The following is a 23,664-nucleotide window of genomic DNA, read 5'->3' on the forward strand; positions in this document are numbered from 1 at the left end:
GTCGCTAAGCGATGGCGTCACGCGCCAGACCGCCTCTAAGGGCACTTCCGGCGCTTCGGCTCCTCCTTCGAGGGCGGCGGCCATTTTGGCCGGGTGGCAGGCGGAGCACGTTGCCTCCGTGTCCAGCTGTGTAAGAGCCACGGCGCCCGGCCCGCTTCCCCTTCCCGGCCCCTTCGGAGGGGGGCTTCCTCTTCCCTTTCCTTCCAGACTCTCCGCTGGTGAGTAAAACTCAGGAGGAAAAGATGGTAGCGGCCTTGGGGCCTTCTCTTGCTTCTTGACTCTTCCAATTGGGGCCTCTTTGGCAGCTAGGGGTAAGTTGGGCGCTGCCTCTCGGCCCTCCCTTTCTTCTGCCACATCCGCTCTGTACAACTTAGGGCTTACTTTAGTAGATGCTTAGTAGATGTTATGACTTCATCTAAGCTCTAGCATTAATACAGTTTGACACCACTTTGCAGTGCTATGGAATCATGGGAGCTGCAGCTTGGCAACACCACCACTCTTTTTCAGAGACCGCCTAAATTCCTTGCAAGACTACAGCGTTGAGCCTTAGAAGCTCAAATGGTGTCAAACTGCATTCATCCTACAGTGTAGACGGGCATGGGCAAACTTCGGCTCTCCAGGTGATTTGGACTTCAACTCCCACAATTCCTAACAGCCTACCGGCTCATGGACCCACCAGACGGGATCTTAGGATTTGTAACTACCTGTACTACCATAGGGTGGACTAATTAAAGGCGAAGTGCTGTGAAATTGTGTAGTCGAAGGCTTTCATGACTGGAATCACTGGTTGCTGTCAGTTTTCTGTGCTGTATGGCCATGTTCCAGGAACATTCTCTCCTGATGTTTCGCCCACATCTATGGCAAGCATCCTCAGAGGTTGTGAGGTCTGTTAGAAGCTAGGCAATCAGGGCCAACCAACACCTCCCAAGACAGGATTCCCTCAGTCAAGAAGTAGCCAGGCTTTGAATCTGCAAGTCCATCAAATGCTAATCAAGCTGGTCCTTTTCAACATTCACACTTGCCTTTGCAACATTCACATTTGCCTCAAATAGACAAGAGTTCTTTCTCCCACCCTGGGCTTTCCACAGATATATAAATCCCACATGCCTAGTTTCCAACAGATCTCACAACCCCTGAGGATGCCTGCTATCAGGAGAGAATGTTTCTGGTACATGGCCATACAGCCCAGAAAACTCACAGCAACCCAGTGCTGTGAAACTGTTATAATTGTGTGAGGTGTGTGCATCCTCCCATCTCCAGAGGTTATTGAATCCTCAGGCGTTGTCTCCACCCCATTTGTTAACAGCCAGCTAGGCTCTTTCCAGAGCTTATCTTAAGCACACAGGCTGCTGCTTTTGTTAAATGGTTCATTTACACTGCATAATTAATGTGGTTTGACACCACTTTCACTGTCATGGCTCAATGCTATGGAATCCTGGGAGATGTAGTTTGGTGAGGCACCAGCATTCATTGGCAGAAAAGTAAAATTATAATGATCTTTATTTGTTCGCTGCTTTTTTCACTCAATAGAGACTTCAGGCGGTGGACAGGCTAAAAACAATGTAAGAAACTATAAGAATCATAAAGACTATAAACATTAAAACTGAATTAAACCAAACACTATTTAAAAATAAAGAGTTAACTGCAACTCCCAGGATTCAATAACATTGAGTCATGGCAATGAAAATGGTGTCAAACTGCATTAATCCTACAGTGTAGATCAGGCATAGGCAAACTTTGGCCCTCCGGGTGTTTTGGACTTCAACTCCCACAATTCCTAACAGCCTACTGGAAGTCCAAAAAACCTGGAGGGCCAAAGTTTACCCATGCCTGATGTAGATGCATCCAAAGCTTTCTTCTTCTTTATCAGAAGCATATTATTCAGAAATTAGAGAAGTTTGTACCTTCAGTGAAGTCCCCTTTGTGCCTATTGTCTAAATGGTTTTTTTCCAGCAGCAAACACAAACCACGGTTTTTTAAAAAATTAAGCCTGCCCTAGCTGTTGTCAATTATCACTCTGTTAGTAGGTATTACATTAGCAGTTCCCTTGTTCTTGTTCTCTATTGCATTGTGTATTGTGAATGTACACAGCCCTAATATCCAAGCAGAATGAAACGTAGTTACTCAATATCTTAAATAGTCACAAGATATAACTTGGACATTTTGAAAAGGCAAAGGGGCATGCTGAGGGCTTGATTTCAGTGGTTGATCACAGTGTCATGCTCAGACAAGCTAAGGCAGTTATTACCAGTTTGGAGACTTTTAATAATAATCAGAGGTCCAAGAATTGCAGTCTAAAGCTAATCTTACTTTTGTTGAGAGCCTCTAGCAAATGCATATCGGTTTGACGTTGGAATTGATTTTGAGAATATTAATATTAGAAGTAGTATCTGCTGTAATAAGAAAACTGTTGTCGGGCAGCAAATAGAATTCTGTATTTTATATCTTGAGTTTCCTGTTTTTGTAGTATACTAAGGAGGCACCAACGAATACCAGATGGTGTAGGCTATATTTCTGAGGCAGGAACTGACAAAACTGAAAATCATGGGGTTGCCACAAGTTCACAGGTGGCTCAAAGGAGAAACTAAACTCTATTTTCTGATTGGAATATTGTAGTCCAAGAAGCAAATTGTTCTTTCCACAGTAATTGACACTTTCATTGCCAGCTTTATGGCAGAATGTAATCCAACAATAATCGCTTTGATGTTATGGGAAAACAAACTGGGCTGCTGTATTCTATAGTAGGTTGATGTTTTATACACAGGATCAAAGAGAAGGAAAACAAAGTGAACAGTATCGTTTTCTAAGAAAGCATCTATTTGAGTATAAGGTATAAGTGAACCTCTTCCCATATTGTGTGTGTGTGTTTTTTTTAATTCTGTTGTTAACTTTGTTTAGATACGTATAGCCTTTCACCAATATTTGGTATTTTTTTATTTTCCTTCTTTTTCTATCCTCTAGTTCTTCAGCCTCTGAAATACAGATTGTATAGTAAGATCAATTGTTACCATATGTGCTTAAAAATTCATGACTTTATGTGCCAAAGATGCTCCTCCTACTTAGTTTTCTCTGAATTGAATAGGACTTGTTAGTCACAGCTAATTCAATCCCATTAATTAGTTTGGACTAATATTGGTTTTAGATCAGAAAGATAATTCATTCCACCGAATTTCCAGTCTGCTGAAGACTAAATGATATAGGCATAGAGGGGTTAAGAAGAGGAAATCTTGGGAACATCTTTATATGTGCTGAGGCTGGGAAGTTATAAGCAGATCTGGGAAATGCAGCTGTATTATCCTGAGCATTTAGAACACTTTAAAAGAAGTAAGAGTGGTCTAAATGCTCAGGATAATATATCCGGAAAATAACAGATTAGGAAGGTTTGTCATAGAATCATAGAGTTGGACAAGACCTCACGGGCCATCCTAGACCTACTCCTTGCCAAGAAGCAGGAAAAGCACATTAAAAGCACCCCAGACAGATGGCCATCCAGCCTCTGCTTAAAAGCCTCCAAAGAAGTAACCTCCACCACAGTCTGGGGAAGAGAGTTTCACTGCCAAACAGCTCTCACAGTGAGAAAGTTCTTCCTAATGTTCAGGTGGAATCTCCTTTCCTGTAGTTGGAAGCCATTGTTCTGTGTCCTAGTCTGCAGGGCAGCAGCAAACTCCCTCCTCCCTCTAACTTCCCCTCACATATTTGTACATGGCTATAATGTCTCCTCTCAGCCTTCTCTTCTGCGGGCTAAACATTCCCAGTTCTTTAAGCCACTCCTCATAGGGCTTGTTCTCTTGACTCTTAATCATTTTGAGGTTTGTTTTGTGGTTAGATTTATGGAGTTTGTGACCCACCAAGCTGGCAATAACCGAATACTGTTTGTAGCCTTTTGTTATTGCAATCTTCAACATGCAAGTCGATCAGTCTTTGATGAAGTACTATAGATAGTATTATAGTTCTGCATGACCTTTTTGGTACAATATTATACAATCAGGATAGACTCCTCTACTTTGTACCGTCTCTTTGTCTAGGTAGTTTTCCATCTTATTTCATTATAGTCAAGCTATGTATACTGTCAAGAGTCAGACGCCAGTTAACATACAAAACAAAGTTTATTCCGAAGATAAGCCAAAAAGTAACAAACACAGGAAATAACCTTGAAACACTTCACTTTTCAGTGTTTCGAGAGTAGATTGGACAATAATAACTCAAAAACGAGCCACGCTAATTTCTCATGCTGGCATTCAATAAAAAACTAAATAACGCTTCAATTCAGCTTTGGAAAACAAATAGAGTTAATTGCTGGAAAATAAACAAACTAGAAAAGCAGTAAAGCTGCTTCCACGGTGCAGATAAGCCGAAAGCCTCAAAGGGATGATGAATAGCCGTCGTCAGAAGAATCCAAGGTCAGGTCAGGAGGCAGCAGAAATTCCGAAAGACAAACCAATAGTCAGAAGCCGGGAGTAGCCGTCAGTCAGAGGGCGTAGACAGAAGCCAGGTCAAATTCAATCCAAAGTCCGAATAGGGTGCAGTCATCCAAAACAGGTCCACGATAAGACACAGCGAGAGCCAAGCTAGATGATATCAGCAGATTCAAATCATAGTCCAAGTTCAGTCTTCATGGAAACACAGAGATCCCAATGGCGCCTCAGCAACACCTTGCCACACGCAAAGTGCAGTGGCCAAACATTCCCATTTTATTCCCCTTCCTCCTGGGTGACCATACACTCACACCCAAACACCAGGTGTCCCAAATCTACTCAGAGTCTGAACTCCACACAGCTAGAGCTCGTGGATCTGGAGTACCTAGCAATTCATCGGAGCCCCAATCATCCTGCCCACACTTAGCCCCATGAACACTTAAAGAACCATCCTCCCTTCTCCAAGCATCCCAATTGGGATCAGCTCCTGCAGAAACCCCAGGTTCAGAAGTATCTATAAGCCCCAAATCCCCAGACATCTCCGGTGGCTGTGCCCATTCAGTGTCCGCTTCCCCAGCCACCACCTGTTCCTCAGCATCCATCTCCCCATCTGAATCTTCCTCAGAAGATCCCCCATATAGCTCTCTAAGTCGCTTCCTGCGCAACTCCTCCAGTGAACCCTCATCACGAGGGTTTTTTCTTCCTCTTCGAATTCCATCACCATCAACCATAATCCCCGAAGGCGCAGTCACAACAGTACTGTCTCTTTGTCTAGGTAGTTTTCCATCTTATTTCATTATAGTCAAGCTATGTATACTATCTCTGTAGTATATCACACCTTTATGTTTGATAAGTTAGGTCACATGTTTGTATTGGATTGTTATGCTGAACTCAATAATTCAAGGAAACAAACCTTATCTTAGCAATACTGATTTCATCATGGAGTTAGCCAAATCTTGGTCTGAATGGGTAAAATGCCAATGGCATAAGGCTATTTTAAAATAAAAAGTTTCAATACATCTTTGTTCTGCTTGTAAGACCTGATTTTCATGATAGTGTACTTATAGCTAAAGATCATAGCCAGAGTCATAACTGGAAGCATACTAGCATGTAATTCACCTTATAATTTTGCAGCGTCCATTTTAGTAATTATGGTGAGGTAAGAAGCATAGCAGTCAGAGATAATTAGATTCCTTTGCAAAAGGCAAAAGTGTGATACTCTTGAAGTGTGATATTCTCTGAAATGAATACTATTCTCAGTTATTTTGCTTCTGTGTAATTTCAGTTCCTTATTGTTCCAGTCTTTCAAAAATTTCATTTGACTGGGGCTGACGTGTACTGTACTAATCCACAGTCTTTATAGGTATCTTATATCATGCTGACTAACCCAAAATGTGACTACATTTGCTAATGTTGCATGCTGTCTAATCATTTGTAACTTAGGTTGATCCTAATGTGGATCTAGCATGGAGTTTTCTTGAATAGATTTATTTAGAGATTTTTTTACTTACCCTCAAGTTAAGGGAGTTTTGTTTACATAAGGTTTCCATGGTCAAATGACTATTCGAACCCTGGTCTCCAGAATCGTAGTCAAAACTCTAATCACTATACTGGCTGTCTTACTTGTACATCATTCCTTATTTATACATACACATGTATTGTATTGTTAGCTTATAATAGATATTAGTTAAGGAAGGAGGCAACAGTTCTACTAGGAGGTTTATTGGGAGTCAATACTAGTGTTATTGAGTATGCCAGTCTTGAAATGGGCTGTCAGCTGCCACACTTAAGATATAGGAGAGAGTGAAATTACTATGGTATATATACATATATACTTGTTTGGATAAAAAAATCAAATAAATTGTCAGCTTCAGATTAATACACAATTAGAAGTCTAATAGTTCAGTTAATCAAATATGCTAGTTTTTGCTTTGCTAAAGTATATTGCTGGTTTATTGAAAACTAATTATGTGTACCTAAAAATGATTCTCATACTGAATACAAAACTATTAAAATATGAACTTGATAGAGCTTGTGTTTGCAATGTATCACCTGAAAGCACTTTTTTCGTTCATTATTCATTCATTATTTCTTCATAACTTTCTCTGTTGAAAACAAGAGGTCTGTTTGTTTAGTATTGTTGACTGGTGAGTTTCTTTGATCTAATTGACAGAAACACCCCCCTTTTATGGGCATCTTAGTGAAATATGTTGGTAAAATTCCTTCTTGGGTGAACTTCATTAATCTGATTGATGGGTGATCATTAAGAAAGCAAGAACCTTGATGTATCCCTAAGGCTTGCTTGCTATACCTTTACTGCTGATGAGCAGTCAAGTCCATCCATCCCCTTGGTAAGCAACAGATGTATACACTAGCTCCCATCCCTAGCCAGTACTTGCTAGGGAATGGGGGAGTTGTAGCCAACACATTTGGAGAATTGAAAACTGTATAGAATATAGATGGACCCTTTATCCAGTCTGGTCCTAAGGATTAAAAAAAGGACAGCAGACTAAAAGGTAGTTATTGATACCAATCATCTTGGATTTGTCCACAATTATTAGTTGCAAAGTGACATGAGAGAAGCCTCCCAGTAGGATGGTAACACATCCAGGCATCCCCTGGGCAACGTCTCTGTAGACTGCCAATTTTTTCACACCAGAAGCAACTTGCAGTATGTTCTCAAGTCACTTCTGACACAATAAAAAAATCAGTTACAAAAGTATCTGTTCATGTCTTTACCAGTATCTTTTATTCTATAATTCAGTAACTCTGTGCATTTATTAATGGCCTTGTTTGTTTTTATCTAGAACTGAACTACCCACCTCCATCATCTTGGATCTTTAGTTTGTGTATATATGTAATTCTAAGTTCCCTACTATGGCTGATAAATTAACAAGAATTGCTATTGTAAACCATGACAAGTGTAAACCAAAGAAATGCCGCCAGGAGTGCAAGAAGAGCTGCCCTGTGGTTCGAATGGGTAAGAATCCCTGTCTAGAAGTAGGTTGGGGAGTAGAGAATCTAAGCAGGAAAATAATTATGTTAAGATATTTCTAGACTCCAAATTCAAAAAGAGTAGTCATTGAAGTTGGGGGTGGGGGACATACCAAGAGTCCTGTAGTGACTTTCAGATGAACAAATGCAAAAAAATCAGATGTAGTTACAATAATGATGGGATACTGTTACGTCTAGATGGTAACTGAGGCCAGAAGGATATTAAATACAGAAAGAATAAACGGTAGCAATTCTCAAAATGGTGTTACTGAAAACGCAAATATTAAGAACGAACAAATGTAAAGTGATTATTATCCTTTAAATAGATTAGGATAACTTGATAAACTAAAAACAGTTTTTCACTGTACCTTTGCAGGTAGGCTTTCAAGATTTGATTGTTTTGCATCACTCTAACCATGTTAAGCTGTGAGCATCTTAAAGAGTTTTTGAATATTTCTCATTTTACCATTGTATTATTTTTTTTTCATGTAGACATTGGTTGACATCATGTTGTTTAGTCCCATTTAGAGTAGACTGATTAACCCATAATTGAATGGAAAAGTCAACTTGTAGGCAAATTCTATATATCAATGGCTTTGTTCTAGTTAAGATCATCTAACACAGGTTCAGGCCATAATCTGTTTTATCTTTGTACAGTTTGGAATGGCACTTGCTTGCACATCTTCCAGTGGGATAAATGTCATATTTGGCCAACAATGACCTTTTTTGTTCTAAATAAAGCAGTCAAGCCAGTGTTTTCACTAGAACTCCATTGCATGAATATGGATTTAAATTCAGAATTATTTGAGATCTCAATCAGTGCTGTTGATTTTTTATTTAATCTTAATGCTTAATCAGTACCACTGTGCCCTAATTTTCAATTCTATTTTTTCATTAGGAAAACTGTGCATAGAAGTAACAACACAGTGTAAGATAGCTTGGATTTCCGAAACATTGTGTATTGGTTGCGGTATTTGCATTAAGGTAAGAATACCTAGCCAATTATAATTTATTTAAAGCATATGTTGCCTTCAGATAGCTTAAATTCAAGTGTTTCTCTTTGTAACCTCTTTCTGACTGTATGTGATAAAATTCTTTGATGTGTATAATTTGGCCTACTCTTTCCCTGCTGCTAGATATACAAATGTGGCCAGGCTCTTCCTCTTCATTTCACCATGAATGAGGCCTGGGGTAGTATATTGTGTGAAAAATGTAGCTGAGTGCATTGCTGTCTAGATAAAGAAATAATTCCTTTTGCTCTGAAGTATATTTTTCTAAGTAAATCTACAACTTGAGTTCCATTACATGAAATTCCTTGGTTGGTTTTGTTTTTCCTGAGACAAACAAAACTTGAGATCTCCATTGCCTCCCAGCTATATTACTTTAAATAACCAAACATTTAGTGGAATTTAGGTAAGGGATACTCACCTGTTTAATATAGTAGGTCAATATTTAGTAGCAGTTAGTCTGAATAAAGAAATGTGATCAGAACCATTTCCCATTAATGTGTGTATCTGTCTATTGATAGAAGATTTCTGACTTTTGCTCTGTAACCTAATCTCATTTATGTTACAGAAATGTCCTTTTGGAGCCTTGTCAATTGTGAATTTACCTAGCAACCTGGAGAAAGAAACAACGCACAGATATTGTGCCAATGCCTTCAAACTTCACAGGTATCTCTCTGATAAATGATTCATTTTAATTAAATGTGATACATAATAATTAGAGTGAGGGGGGGGAGGGCTCTCTGCAAAACAAGTAAAGGTCCCCAAATCTTGACAAATTTCTCCAGTCCAGTTATCAGGGGTGTGTGCAGGGTCTTGACAAGTTCCAGTTCCTATTCAATCAACATGATTCTTGTCAGTGAAAGAGCTTAATTGAAGTCTATTTCTTCTGTACTTCTTTTTCATTGTGGAATTTTTAACACATTTTTTTCTTAATTCTGTGAACTGATAAATGTGGATTGTTAAATTGCCGAGAAAACAAAACTATTGAGGAATTCCTTAATGCTCCTGGTTGAATTAAGATGTTTATGTGAATGGCAGCAATCTCCTAATTCTTTTTTCACTTCACTTCACTTTATTTCTTAATTAGTCTCTCTCCACCAGAGTGCTCCGAGCGAATTTAAAATATCATTCCACAAAATAAAAACATTCAACATAAAAACATTCAACAGTGACTATTTGGCAAAATAGATCTGATTTACTTAAATGCACAACCAAACAGCCAAGTCTTGAGCACTTTTCCAAAAGGTCGCAACTCCGACATTGCTCTAACATATGGAGGCAATGAGTTCCACAGAATTGGAGCATAGGCCGAAAAGGCTCTACGCCTTGTAGCTTCCAGGCGTACCTCCCTAGGGCCCAGTACGTATAGGAAATTTTCCTGGGAGGATCGAGGTGACCACTGATGAATAAAAGGAATGAGGCGGTCCCTAAGATATAATGGTCCTTGGCCATTTCGAGCTTTAAATGTTAGGATCAGTATCTTGTAAGAGATCTGATGTTCTATTGGTAGCCAATGCAGTTGTTTCAGAATCGGTGTAATATGGGATCTTATTGATGATCCCGCTAGCAGCCTGGCCGCCGCATTTTGGACCATTCGGATCTTCTGGGTTTTTGTCTTCGGAAGGCAGGCATATAAGGCGTTACAATAATTTTTTATTTACAGTATTTATATTCTGCCCTTCTCACCTCGAAGGGGACTCAGGACACATTATACACACATAGGGCAAACATTCAATGCCCATAAACACATCAAACAGAGACCAAGACAGACAGACGCAGAGGCAATTTAACCTTCTCCTGAGGGGATGTTCGATTCTGGCCACAGGGGGGAAGCAGCTGCTTCATCATCCACTCTGACGGCACTTCCTCATTCCAGGTCATAAATTAGTTAAACTTGCCTCCCCACTTTTATAAGTGGTACCTTATTTCCTACTTGATAGATGCAACTATCTTTCGGGTTGCTAGGTCAGCAACGAGCAGGGGCTATTTTTTATTTTTAATTGACAGGTGCTCACCCCGCCACGGGCTAGCCTCGAACTCATGACCTCATGGTCAGAGTGATTTATTGCAGCTGCTCAACAGCCTGCACCACAGCCAATTGATTGTCAATCATAGAAACTGTTGCGATAATCTCTACAGATGGGAACATGTTCTTTGTGTGCTGTGCTCTGTGTGAATGCCCTAGGAGGATAATATGAGAAGAATTTGATGCTACCCATTGATTTGGTTTTCAAAATATGATTTAGCATAATTGTGCTCCACAGAGAGATGTGTGTTAAATTATTAAAAGGAAGGAATACAATTTCTTGTTGGCATGCAGGGAGCTACTTTTTTTCTTGTGTGGGTTCTGCTTTTGAGCAATCAGGCATGGGTGCTTTTGGAACTTGAGAGTCATTTTTTTCAAATGCATATACTCTTTTTAAATACATTTGTTGAGTACTGAGGACATATATTTCTGCTATTATTCATATCTTTAGTAAATTTGTTCTGTTTGTAGTTTATGCCAGGGAATTCAAGTACAGGTTTTAATTAAAAAAAAAAAAAGCTTCAGAGATAATGAAGAGAAATAACCTTGGTTAATGTTAATTCTTGGCTGTGCATGCTGGCTCCTTTCGTTTCTTAACAATTGTTGATGCTAAGTAACATAGTATATGTATAACGATTGGAAGGGCAGAATATATTTCTTGTATAATATATTGATTTGTGCATTTAGTTTTAACTCTGCTTATTTTATGAAGGTTGCCTATTCCACGTCCAGGAGAAGTGCTGGGGTTGGTTGGAACAAATGGTATTGGAAAATCTACTGCCTTGAAAATCTTAGCAGGAAAGCAGAAGCCAAACCTTGGGAAATATGATGTAGGTATTAAAAGCATGTCCCAATGATGCTGATCTAACATTATTTTAAAGTAGGAATAGGTAGCTGCATTGGGAGCAAGCATGCCCTGCTGCACCAAAATGGAAACTAAAAGTGAAGGGCCTTGCATAATATCCAAAATTCCAGAATCCAAAGTTCTCCAAAATTGTCTACATGGGAAGGCTACAGTATTGACAAGGTTATCTCTAGTGGTTCATTGTACACAAACTTTGTTTCATGTATAAAAGTATTAAAAATATTGTTCATAAAATTATCTTCAATCTATGTGTGAAAGGTAAATGTGAAACATAAATGAATTCAAGTATTAGACTTGGGTCCCATTTCCAAGATATGTCATTAACAAATACCCCTACAGGATAACTTGAAATACATGCTCCATATACAGTAGAGTCTCACTTATCCAAGCCTCGCTTATCCAAGCCTCTGGATAATCCAAGCTATTTTTGTAGTCAATGTTTTCAATATATCGTGATATTTTGGTGCTAAATTCGTAAATACAGTAATTACTACATAGCATTACTGCGTATTGAACTACTTTTTCTGTCCAATTTGTTGTGTAACATGATGTTTTGGTGCTTAATTTGTAAAATCATAACCTAATTTGATGTTTAATAGGCTTTTCCTTAATCCCTCCTTATTATCCAAGATATTCGCTTATCCAAGCTTCTGCCGGCCCGTTTAGCTTGGATAAGTGAGACTCTACTGTACTACCTGATGTATTGTCTTGGCATGTTTTTGCACCCCTAAAATACTTGTATTAAATATTTCTTATATAGGATCCACCTGATTGGCAAGAAATCCTGACTTACTTTCGAGGATCTGAATTGCAGAACTACTTCACAAAGATTCTAGAAGATGATCTTAAAGCTATCATTAAACCTCAGTATGTGGACCAGATTCCCAAAGCAGCTAAAGTGAGTGAAATGATGGAGTAATCATGAAGAGGAGCTCAAATAGCAGTGGTTTTTTCAATTGTTTGGAAAAGATTTAAAGTGCAAGTTCTCATCTGTAGTAAAAGAAAGCCGATGTCATATAGTAATTCATTTGTGGCTTAAAGCATGAATTTTAAACTCATGTCCTTTGTTTAATCTCTGGGTATTTTAATCTATATTTTATAGAGGTACCTTTTAGTATGTGTAGTTATATTTTTTACGATGTTTATGTGTTTTAATTATTCTATAACTTGCCTTGAGCCATGAGGAGAGGTGGGTAAGAAATATTATTATTATTATTATTATTATTATTATTATTATTATTATTATTATTATTATTATTAAAACCTGGATGTGGTCTTATCATTATAGGGAACAGTGGGCACTATATTGGACCGAAAGGATGAAACAGGCACCCAGACTATTGTATGTCAGCAGCTTGGTAAGTGATGTCTTTACATAAAGTTATTGGGATGAGTTTATACTTCATTTTAATTATTTTTAATTTTATGTCAAAACTATTATACAGTGGAGTGGACTGCACAATGAAAAACATCGCATATTAGTTACTAAGGAAATTATACTTTCTGGCATTTTTAAAATTTATATCTCTATATATGTACATACACTGATGTTAAATCCAGAATGCTGAGATAATTAATAGTGAATTGAATCCAGACTAAGTTATGCTTTAGTCTCTTTACAATCCCTAAGAATTATGTTGGTTGTGATGAACCTTTCCCTTTGGTTTCAATGCTCTATGTAACCTTGACTGGAAAAAAGAGAACAGAAAATTGTCCAGTTATTCATAAGTGTACTGGTCAAAACTCGAAAATCAAAGACCTTAAGAAACAATAGAAGTTGTTCCTCACCACTTTTTAGGAATATAGTGGACATCAAAACCATTCATATTTGGTCATCCACAAGTTCACCATAGTTGTACCTGCTGAGCTGAGTTTTAGAATTTTTTAGAGGTGACCTATTAAATTGGAGCCCCTACATTTCTGCAAAGAACCATAATCCAAGATAACTTAAAACTGTTGGCAACCTGAAAATAAATTACGATTTGTTTTTCATTGAGCTGTGCATTCTGTTGTAGCTTCAAGCTCCAATGACAGTCATCTTTCATATGCTATTAATTTAACAATCATTAATATGTTGTAAACGCTTTGAGCCCCCCCCCCCCCCACCGGGGTGAGAAAAGTGGTATATAAATACAGTAAACAAATAAATCTTCATTCACTTTGCTACTGAGGCAAATCCACATTTGCCTTGATGCAGAGGCAAGTCCAGGCGAACAATGGAGAGAGATGAATCTAGCATTCCTGTGTAGAGCTGACAAGATGCTCCTGTTAGAGAAAGGGGCTACTTCTGCTGTTCATTCCTTCATCTTTGGATGGTTGCATGCCCTTGAAATCTGCTTGGGGATCAGTGGGACTGTAAGAGAAATAGCGTTGGGAGATTGTTTCACAATGGTGTGTTTTTAACTATGTTGTGCCCCGCCTTGAGGTGAGTAAGAAATAAAATCATTGCTGTTATGGAGAAAGAAAAATCAACAAATCCATCTACAGTAGAGTCTCACTTATCCAACATAAACGGGCCGGCAGAACGTTGGATAAGCGAATATGTTGGATAATAAGGAGAGATTAAGAAAAAGCCTATTAAACATCAAATTAGTTTATGATTTTACAAATTAAGCACCAAAACATCATGTTATACAACAAATTTGACAGAAAAAGTAGTTCAATATGCAGTAATGCTATGTAGTAATTACTGTATTTACAAATTTAGCACCAAAATATCACGATATATTGAAAACATTGACTACAAAAATGCGTTGGATAAGCGAGTGTTGGATAAGTGAGACTCTACTGTACCTCTGCTTGAAGTTTAGCCCATTCTGTAAACGGAAAAGGACTTTGCATCCAGTCCAGCTTCTTATGCAGCTATTTTTTTTCACTGAAGAAGGGCTGAAGTTTTGTTGTACAGGGGAACTTGTGTGTGCAAAGTGAAATATTTGCAGGAACTTACTATGCATAGAAGTGAGTATTTAATCTGTATATGTGTGTATGTATGCAAAAATAAATGTGCATATCTCTTGCAGATTTGTCTCATCTAAGAGAACGAAATGTTGAAGATCTCTCGGGAGGAGAACTTCAGAGATTTGCCTGTGCTGTAGTTTGCATCCAAAAGGCTGATATGTATGTAACAATGTTTGTAGGAAACATAAGTAGCTATTTGGGCTGATACAAAATGAGGATCCCATGTGCAAAATGTAGTTCTGTTTTTGTCACAGCTTTTTTGTTTATTTGTTTGTTTGTTTACAGAAGTAAAATTATAAAGGATAATTAGCTTTGTCTTGGCTTCACTACCATGTCCATGAGGGTAAACTGTCCTCCCAGGAGTACTACGCTGTTGGTTGATTCTTTCTAAATTTGACCATGAAATTCAGATACAATTCATTGGTTGCAGGGGAGCATCTTTCTATCAAGATTTTGAAATGAGAGTAAATCTAATAGGGTCTAAGGGACCCAAAACCAACTGAATCTGGCAATTGGAATCTTCTAGTGGACTGTTAACTGCTATAGATAATATGTCAGAACATAATGAAAAGGATGGGAGTACTGTTAGATTCCTGACAAATGGGATATATAGCAAAACGTGGGAATGAATCCTCATTCTTTGACAAGGTAGCTATAGTTCATGGTTGCAGCCAACCATGTTTTCCAAAGTACTTGAAATTGTCATTTCAAGCAGATCAGTTCCCTCTACATGCCTTGCTGCTCTGGTCGCAATTTTCCACTTTCCAACCGATTCAATATTTAGTGCCTACTGAAGGGTACAGAGCATAGAATCCTAGGATTGGAAGAGACTACTTGAAAGCCTCCAGAGAAGGAGGCCCACCACACTCCAAGGCAACACATTCCATTGTTATTGTCAGGAGATTCTTCTAAATATTTAGATGGTATCTCTCTTCCTTCAGTTTGAAACGATGGGTCCTTGTCCTGATCTCTAGAGCAGCAGAAAGCAATACTGCCCCTTCCTCAATGTGACATCCTTTCAAATATGTAATTATATTCCAAACCTTGTTAGGTCATCATGGGATTAATTTGCCAAGGCGGTGGTTTGATTTTTAAAATACATTATACTCTTAATGTATTCAGCTTCACCTAGCATACCAATGTAACTATTATTTCTCAGTTCTTGGTTGTCTCCTGAGTTCATTATTTGTCAGGATGATGCCATCTAAGGAAGAATGTATATTAATGAAATTAAAATATTTTCTTTATTTTGGGTAGCTTTATGTTCGATGAACCTTCCAGCTACCTGGATGTTAAGCAACGTCTGAAGGCTGCCATTACTATACGATCTTTAATAAACCCAGACAGGTGAGCACTGTACAAATGTTGTCTTTTAAAACTGAGGTTGAAACATAACATAGCCACACTCCTTGCTAGACGTCAGAGATAAATGTTACTAATCTCTGAAAAAGATGCTTGTAAAATTTACATTTATTTAATGTCCCTTGCATCCTTTAGAATGCAATTTTTCTATGTCTTTGTCATCCCCAACTATGTGGACCAGAAGTGGTCCTTTAAAAAAACAAAACTCTAAAATAAAAGGTCATTTCTGATTTTTAAAAAGATGTAAGTGGGAAAATTTTATTTACATCTTGGAGCTTAACTGTCAGCATGACTAGTCAGTCCTTTATGGGAATTGCAATCCAAATTATTTATGGGACAGGTTTATTTAATACCATATCTTTGTAAAATCCTAGACATCATCTTCAGAGTTTTTAGAGTTTTGGTTGCTGTCCTACATGTTTCCTAGAGTATACAAAACTTGGATTATCGTCTTGTTAGTATGTATTACAACTAATCTGACAGATAAATGGAAAGAAAGAATTTATTCTTATACATGTTTAGATAAAAATCTGCTAATGGAATTTAAAATATTTTTTTCTACTTATCATGGTGCCGAGAATACACTTTTTACATGGCAATGACAGTCAGTAATAAAATGTAATGTCAATTTTGGCTTTGGTAAGCTTTTTCTTGAATAAAATCTGTCAATCCTTTGCTATAAACAAACCTCTAACATTTCTCTTCCAGATACATCATTGTTGTAGAACATGACCTGAGTGTTCTTGATTATCTCTCTGATTTTATTTGTTGCTTATATGGTGTGCCGAGTGCTTATGGTGTTGTCACTATGCCATTCAGCGTAAGAGAAGGTAATAATCTTCAGACTTTTTTCCCCTGTGTTTTCTGTCCTTTTTCTCTAGAATATTTACTTATGCTGTGAATAATTTGACATTTCTACTTCTATAATTCATATGAACACACACATATCAATGTGTGAAGAAGGGAAGAACAAAGCATGTGGTATATATTTGGAAGTGATATTATTGCCATATAGTGATTTGATAAATTAATGGTTTAGTTTTAGTACTCTCCCTAATAATAGCTTCTGTTTTACAGGTATAAATATTTTCTTGGATGGCTATGTTCCGACTGAAAATCTAAGATTCCGAGATGCATCACTAGTTTTTAAGGTAGCAGAAACAGCTAATGAAGAAGAAGTTAAGAAGATGTGTATGTATAAATATCCTGGAATGAAGAAAAAGATGGGCGAGTTCGAGCTGTCAATTGTAGCTGGAGAATTCACTGACTCTGAAATAATGGTGATGCTGGGAGAAAATGGTGAGTATCTTTCAATTTAGAATCATTAGTGTAATCAATGTTGACAGATTTATATCTGTAATTGTCAGACAAAGATACTGCTTGATTGTTAAAATTTCAACACCCTCAATTCTTATTAAAGGTTTAAATGGAGGACAGAGGTCTATAGTTGTTGAACTTCAGTATGCTGAAGGCAAGATGTTTCTTCTTATTGTTAACTTTTTACCCTTCCTTTTCCCTAGAACTGGGAATCATAGTACAATGACTATGGCTATTTTAGAATTCCATCGAAAGGTCCATTGGCCCAACCTTATTCTATGCAGACAAATCTTTGTTTTTATTAAAAATTGACCCACAAACATTCTTTTGACACATAGTCTGATCCTACCTGTTTTCTTTTTCTTTTAGGAACTGGGAAAACCACATTCATTCGCATGCTTGCAGGGAGACTTACACCTGATGATAAAAGTAATGTTTATATATTGCTATAATATTTACATAAGGTTTAATGTATAGCTGAATACGTGGATAACATTTTTATTAACAGGCCCATAGCACCTAGCTTTGGATAGATTGGTCTAGTTTCTCATTGGCTGTACAAAAGCCCTTAAGCAAAGTTATATAACAGATAGTGTACCCATTGTACTCCCCTCACCAGTTCATCTGCCGGCCATTAGGAATTGTGGGAGTTGAAATCCAAAACACCTGGAGGGCCGAAGTTTATCTATGCCTGACTTAGATGAATGGATGGCCATGGATCCCTTGGCATATGTATTGCCATGATGCACCCTTAGAACTGTGAATGGAATTGCAGAGGGGAGGAGATGTGTGTCTCATTTCCCTGGTTTTAGGGTTGTTCTACATCAGGCCTGCACAACATGTGGCCCTTTTAGGTATTTTGGACTTTAGCTCCCAGAATTGAGAAGCTGGCTCGGGCTTTTGGGAGTTTGAGTCCCGGCACAACCTGGAGGACCACAGGTAGCACAGGTCTCTTCTTCATGATGAGAGGGGGGCAGCCCTATTATTCAGTTCTTTGGATCATGCCTGTCTGGCTTCAGACTTTTATCAGTTGAATTCTGCCTACTAGTGTCAAAAACATGCACATATTTTTTCAAATGTATTCATGTATTTATTGTATTTAATACCAGAAATCTGTATTGCCACAAAATAATAAACATTCAAAAATATAGGAGGGAAGGGAAAAAATGAGAAAAAATAATTATTATTCTACCAACACATATCTAATACCTAATCTCACTAAAGTTGGTAAAAGCCATTTTGTGTCAGATGTGATTTAAGAACATATTTGATTCTGGTGTGAGAGAATTGACAGCCTACAGAGACGTTGCCCAGGGAAACGCCTAGATGAACCGCAGCTTAATTACATCATTAGATGCATATATTTTAACTAAAAACCCAATTAAGGTCTAGAGCACTAGTGTCAGACCAAGACTGTTGGGCCGAATCAAGCTTGCCATGTCAATTTATGTGACCCTCTAGATGCTGGGCTGCAACTCCTGTATTCCTCATTAGACATGACTAGAGCTGATGGGAGTTGTGATACAGTAACATCTGGAAGGATGCAGTTTGTTTTGTTTTGTCAGAATAGTGAGATTTAAAATTAGATATAAGACATGCGGATATAAAGTCTGGCTTCAAAACGTCCCTTAACCTTTTCCCAACCTAAGAGCTACAAGTGCTGTTGGACTTCAGTTCCCATTATCCCCAGTTTACATAACAGATAATAGCAAATGATGGGAGTTGTCATTATGGGGATCTAAATTAGATGAAAACTAAAGAGAACCGACACTATGTAAAAACATTATAGTTGGTCCCGTTTCCACAGATTATCGGTCCATGTATTCAATTGCCCTTTGAAGACAACAACCATGAGGCTGATGGGACCCTCAATGAAAATGAGTTTGACACCCGTTCTAGAGGCCTCCTTGTGTGTATGGCAGGTTTTAGAAGCTAACATTTAATTATCTTAGGGAGAAAGTTCTAATACACAGAAACATATCCTTTTATCCTTAATATTCCAGACAGATGACTGCATGCAATCTCTTTCTTTCAGGTGAAGTGCCAGTTCTAAATGTTAGTTATAAGCCACAAAAGATCAGCCCTAAGTCCACTGTAAGTATGGCCAGTTGGTTTTTTCATTTCTCTGCATTTGCAATTAAAAATGGCATAATATGAACCAGGGGTGCTGAACTGAACTTCTTACTTGAACAGGGAAGTGTGCGCCAACTGCTCCATGAAAAGATTCGAGATGCCTACACTCATCCACAGTTTGTGACAGATGTAATGAAACCTCTGCAGATTGAAAATATCATTGATCAAGAGGTATTGTCCACGTGATACAGCGATTGATCTTTGGGGGTCTTTCTGTGAATATACCGAGTGACCCTTTCAAATGTTTCTTCTACCAGGTGCAAACACTGTCTGGTGGTGAGTTGCAGCGCGTTGCTCTTGCTCTCTGCCTCGGCAAGCCTGCTGATGTTTATCTGATTGATGAGCCTTCTGCCTACTTGGACTCAGAACAACGTCTGATGGCTGCTAGAGTTGTCAAAAGGTATGTTGGGTGGTAAATGAGGAAAGAGGGATGGATGGATGCCCAAATGTAGTTTCCTTGGTATCTGAAAATAATTTCTTGCTCCCATTTGTGAAAGCATCATAATATATTTTTCTGTGTCTTTCAGATTCATTCTCCATGCTAAAAAAACTGCCTTTGTGGTAGAGCATGATTTCATCATGGCTACCTACTTAGCGGATCGTGTCATTGTTTTTGATGGGATTCCATCCAGGTGCACAGTGGCAAACAGGTAACAAGCAGCCTGGATTGGCAAAAGAGAAGACTAACAGCAGGCATAGGCAAACTTTGTCCCTTCAGGTGTTTTGGACTTCCAACTCCCACAATTCCTAACAGCCTACCGGCTATTAGGAATTGTGGAAGTTGAAGTCCAAAACACCTGGAGGGCCAAAGTTTGCCCATGCCTGGCATACAGTATGTAATGTTACTTTGTATGATTGCTTATTTTCCAAGTATTACTGTGACATGAGCTTCCCATGGATACCGGTCCTGCCCATTAGGGAAGAACCACATTATTGGAATGGTTTTTTTTATTTAACCTTGTTAATGTGTGGTGTTGTCTTGGAGCACTGAAGACAGTGGTCCCTTGCTTACTCTGGAAACTCCTGAGTCAAAAAAGTACCTACTCATAGATGGGAGCATAATTAACATTCAGGTATCTGTAGATGGGAGATTAACTTGCTGCTAGGCCATATCATGATGAGGACCATAGAACAAGCTCCAGGAACAGCCCCTGTCACCAGAAAGTATACAGTATTCAAAATAATGGTCTTCAGGCAAACACAAAATCTAGTTTATATAGCATGGGTTGAATTTATTGTAGTGACGGAACTGCTATTTTTATTCAAGTGTCAAATAATTCTCATTTACTTTATAAGCTGATTATTTTCCCTATTTTTACAGCCCACAAACTCTTCTGGCTGGAATGAATAAGTTTTTGTCTCAGCTTGAAATCACCTTCAGAAGAGATCCAAATAATTACAGACCAAGAATAAACAAACTCAATTCAATCAAGGTAAGAGCAGAAGGCATGATAAACATTGATGTTTCTTTTGTAGAATATTATTTGTCTGCAAAATATACATGGTGTTCTGTTGGCAGTTGCAAGTTTGTTACTAAAGATATCTTGTTTTCCTTTTCCAGGATGTGGAACAGAAGAAAAGTGGAAATTACTTTTTCTTAGATGATTAAAGAAAAAGCTGGCCATCAATTTGTAACAGTGATTTTTTTTTTGTTACATTAAAAGCAATCAGGTTTTAAAATACCGTGCTCATTCCAGAAGTCAAAATAGAATGTTACTGGCCTGTAACCGCTGCTGCCCAGTATCAGTACAGTACAACGTTTTGGTGCCTAATAAGGCCATCTTTTGGGTGTAGTATTTCAAAGCAGAGACATCTGAAATTCATCGTGCTAAGAGACTCCTTTTTCACAACAGGAAAGTTTGGGTTCAGATGTAACTTATTAATATACCAAATGCTGACATGTTTCCAATTTTAAGTCTTTCCGTCGTTTTTCTGTACAAGATGGTTTACAAAAAATGTCAAGACATAGAAATTGCTATTTTAAGAGATCTGGCTCTCTGTAAATGAGGGTTTCATAAATAAATGTCCACCTAAATCTATCACTGCTGGAATATCAGTGAATCAAGTTCTTGATGTTCAAATATTGTGCATAATCTTGTCTTGAGAGCAAGGTGGGTTCGTTATCCAGTATCACTGAGTTTATGCTCCTTGTGAAATAATCAGATTTCCTGAGCGTTGAATGTATTACACAAGAAGACATAGCCTGGCATTCACTATCGTAGTTATGGAAGTGTAACCCATTTTTAATCACAGTTGTGGCATTGTCAACACCAATGTAAAAATCCTGTTTTACTGTGAGCCATGGAAGTCTGTTCTGTCAACTGGAGTATTACCATATTTGCTCAAATATCATGCTCACCTATTATTGGCTAATAGCCAAAAGTGAGGTATGTATTACTATCAATGGTATATTATATTCAGGTAAATACGGATATATTGACATTTCCACTCTTCCTACCAGAATTTCCTATATAAGGAGGACCTGTGACAGGAGTTCTGCTCTTGTTGCACTTCCAATTTCTCAAGGGACAGGGGTGAAAATATTATCATGCAATTGGGTTACTAGTAAAGCAGACCGCCATTACTTTGAGTGGCTGCTGCTGCTGAGTAAAGCAAGGGTAGGGTCATGCCAGAGGATGCTATTTAATTAATCTTATCTAGGCTCTCAGTCCAGTTTTAAATCATAGCATTGGAAAGCTTAATTTGACAACACAGTTCTAAGATGGGTCAAGTGGATGTGTGTTCTGTTAAGCCAGTGGTCCCCTGGTGTTTTGGCCTACAACTTCCAGAAATCCCAGCCAGTTTACCAGCGGTTAGGATTTCTGGGAGTTGAAGGCCAAAATATCTGGGGACTCACAGGTTGCGAACCACAGCGCTGAGCATATGCCATTTGTGTAACAGCTGGAGCCTTGATCACTGTATCGGAATTATAGAGGTTTAGGCGAGTATACTGCCTACACTTATTTGTAAGTTTTCAAAGGGATTCATATTTGTTGTATGCACACTTTGTTGTAAGAGATGGAAATATCTCCATTAAGGTTCTCTGCTATAACATTCATAAATTATAATCTGATACCAAGAGAGTTTTGTTTAAGGATTCTTAAGGGGAAAGGTACCATGTCACAGTATTACACTGCCTTGCTGTTGAATGTGGCTGCACATATAAGCTCCAGAAATATTTTTACCTGGATGGAACTTCTGCCTTTTAATTTACTTCATAAATTCAGGAATTTACCATTTTCCTGATGTAGCCGATTGCTAAAACCCATTTGCAATTAGATCTGTATAGTGCCTAACTAGATTGCAAATGCATACAGATCAAACAATTCATCTCGTTTTCATTTCAATATATCTTGAATTGTGTTACACCAAAGCAGTTAGTCCCACTTGTTACTGTCCAGAAAGTTAACTTGCTGCAGTTAACTGAATTACTTTAACTCATTATTCCTTAATCTCAGATAAATGTAAGAGGTTGTTTACCAATCAATAAAAGGAGGAATGATAGTGCTGTACATCAAAGATCTGATCCTTGAATCTTTTAAAGAGCTGTTCCCTATTGAATTTGGCCCTGTTTGCACGTCATTTTGGTAGTGTTGGATATCTTCCTCATAAAGCAGAACTGGATAAAACCATTTACTGTGAGGTTGCCCATTTTGAAATACTACTACATATAAATCAATAGCTGAATTGATAATGTGACATTTCTCCTAACACTCATAAAAATGAAAAGGCTACTTTTCTAGTGCCTCGTAAGATCACACAAGAAAGGGAGAAGGGCATCCATTTAGAAAAACCAGAGTACCGTAATTAAGCTAAATTTTAAAAATAGTTAAATGATACTGTATTTTTTGCATCTTAACTCGGCAACTAGCATAATGTCATTGGCCTCTAAATAGTTTAGTTTTACCCATGTTCATCTGACTTGCATAAAGTAAATGATCACTATGGCCTGGATCTTCTCTTTTAGTCCCATGTAGTGGGTGAAATAGAACATCGAAAGTCACTTGAATTGAAATGTTGTGCACCAGGCAAGACTAACAATTGGACTCAGGTGTTTATCTTCTATACTGCTTTTTCAAATGTTAACACTGGATCCAAGACCAGCACAAGTGGCTCCCTCCCATTATCTCCAGATATCTCTGGAGATTTTTCCCAGACAGCAAGAACTGTGTAATAAGGCATTGAGGGAGACATTGTGAGCAGAAGTGAGAAGTGTATACAAAACAGGCCATAAAATGTTACTAATGAATCAGGTTTGAAGTATCCTAAGATTCCACTTCAAAATAAAGGATCTGAATAAGATGCCATCAGTGATTATGCCAGCACCTAAATTTAGAATGAACATAAACAAACGTTGAATGTGTTACTCATGGCATTAGACTGTTCTACCATTTTCAATGGCATTGAGCAGTGAGGAGCTGCCATTTTTTATAGTGGCTGCCGTGAATATATTTAAATTTTAATTCAAAGTATGTAAGCAACTTTGACTAAGTTAACCTCAAATCATGGCTAGAGCAGAATTTTTATACAGATGTAATGAACACACAAGCAAATGCATGCACCACACACACATCACTATCAAGGAAA

The 23,664-nt window shown here is 38.0% G+C and overlaps 1 protein-coding gene across 1 annotated transcript; it reads left to right on the top strand.

Moving 5' to 3' along the window:
* The first annotated feature begins 62 nt into the window (after positions 1–62).
* On the top strand, positions 63–21,116 carry abce1 (ATP binding cassette subfamily E member 1). The gene is made up of 18 exons (XM_062980914.1): positions 63–218; positions 7,223–7,395; positions 8,308–8,393; positions 8,985–9,082; positions 11,155–11,272; positions 12,068–12,205; positions 12,596–12,665; positions 14,328–14,424; positions 15,523–15,612; positions 16,336–16,457; positions 16,705–16,926; positions 17,314–17,373; positions 18,980–19,038; positions 19,138–19,248; positions 19,335–19,477; positions 19,605–19,727; positions 20,399–20,510; positions 20,639–21,116. The coding sequence occupies exons 2-18, from the start codon at positions 7,293–7,295 to the stop codon at positions 20,684–20,686; spliced, it is 1,800 nt and encodes a 599-aa protein (XP_062836984.1). The 5' UTR covers positions 63–218; positions 7,223–7,292; the 3' UTR covers positions 20,687–21,116.
* Positions 21,117–23,664: the final 2,548 nt, after the last annotated feature.

Source organism: Anolis carolinensis, chromosome 5, assembly GCF_035594765.1.
Source record: "Anolis carolinensis isolate JA03-04 chromosome 5, rAnoCar3.1.pri, whole genome shotgun sequence".
In the NCBI taxonomy this organism is placed as follows: domain Eukaryota; kingdom Metazoa; phylum Chordata; class Lepidosauria; order Squamata; family Dactyloidae; genus Anolis; species Anolis carolinensis.

Coding starts and splice junctions, on each gene's coding strand:
- abce1 (XM_062980914.1), top strand. CDS start 7,293: ATGGCTGATAAATTAACAAGAATTGCTATTGTAAACCATGACAAGTGT. Junction 12,666..14,327: donor TATTGTATGTCAGCAGCTTG/GTAAGTGATGTC, acceptor TATCTCTTGCAG/ATTTGTCTCATCTAAGAGAA. Junction 15,613..16,335: donor TCTTTAATAAACCCAGACAG/GTGAGCACTGTA, acceptor TTTCTCTTCCAG/ATACATCATTGTTGTAGAAC.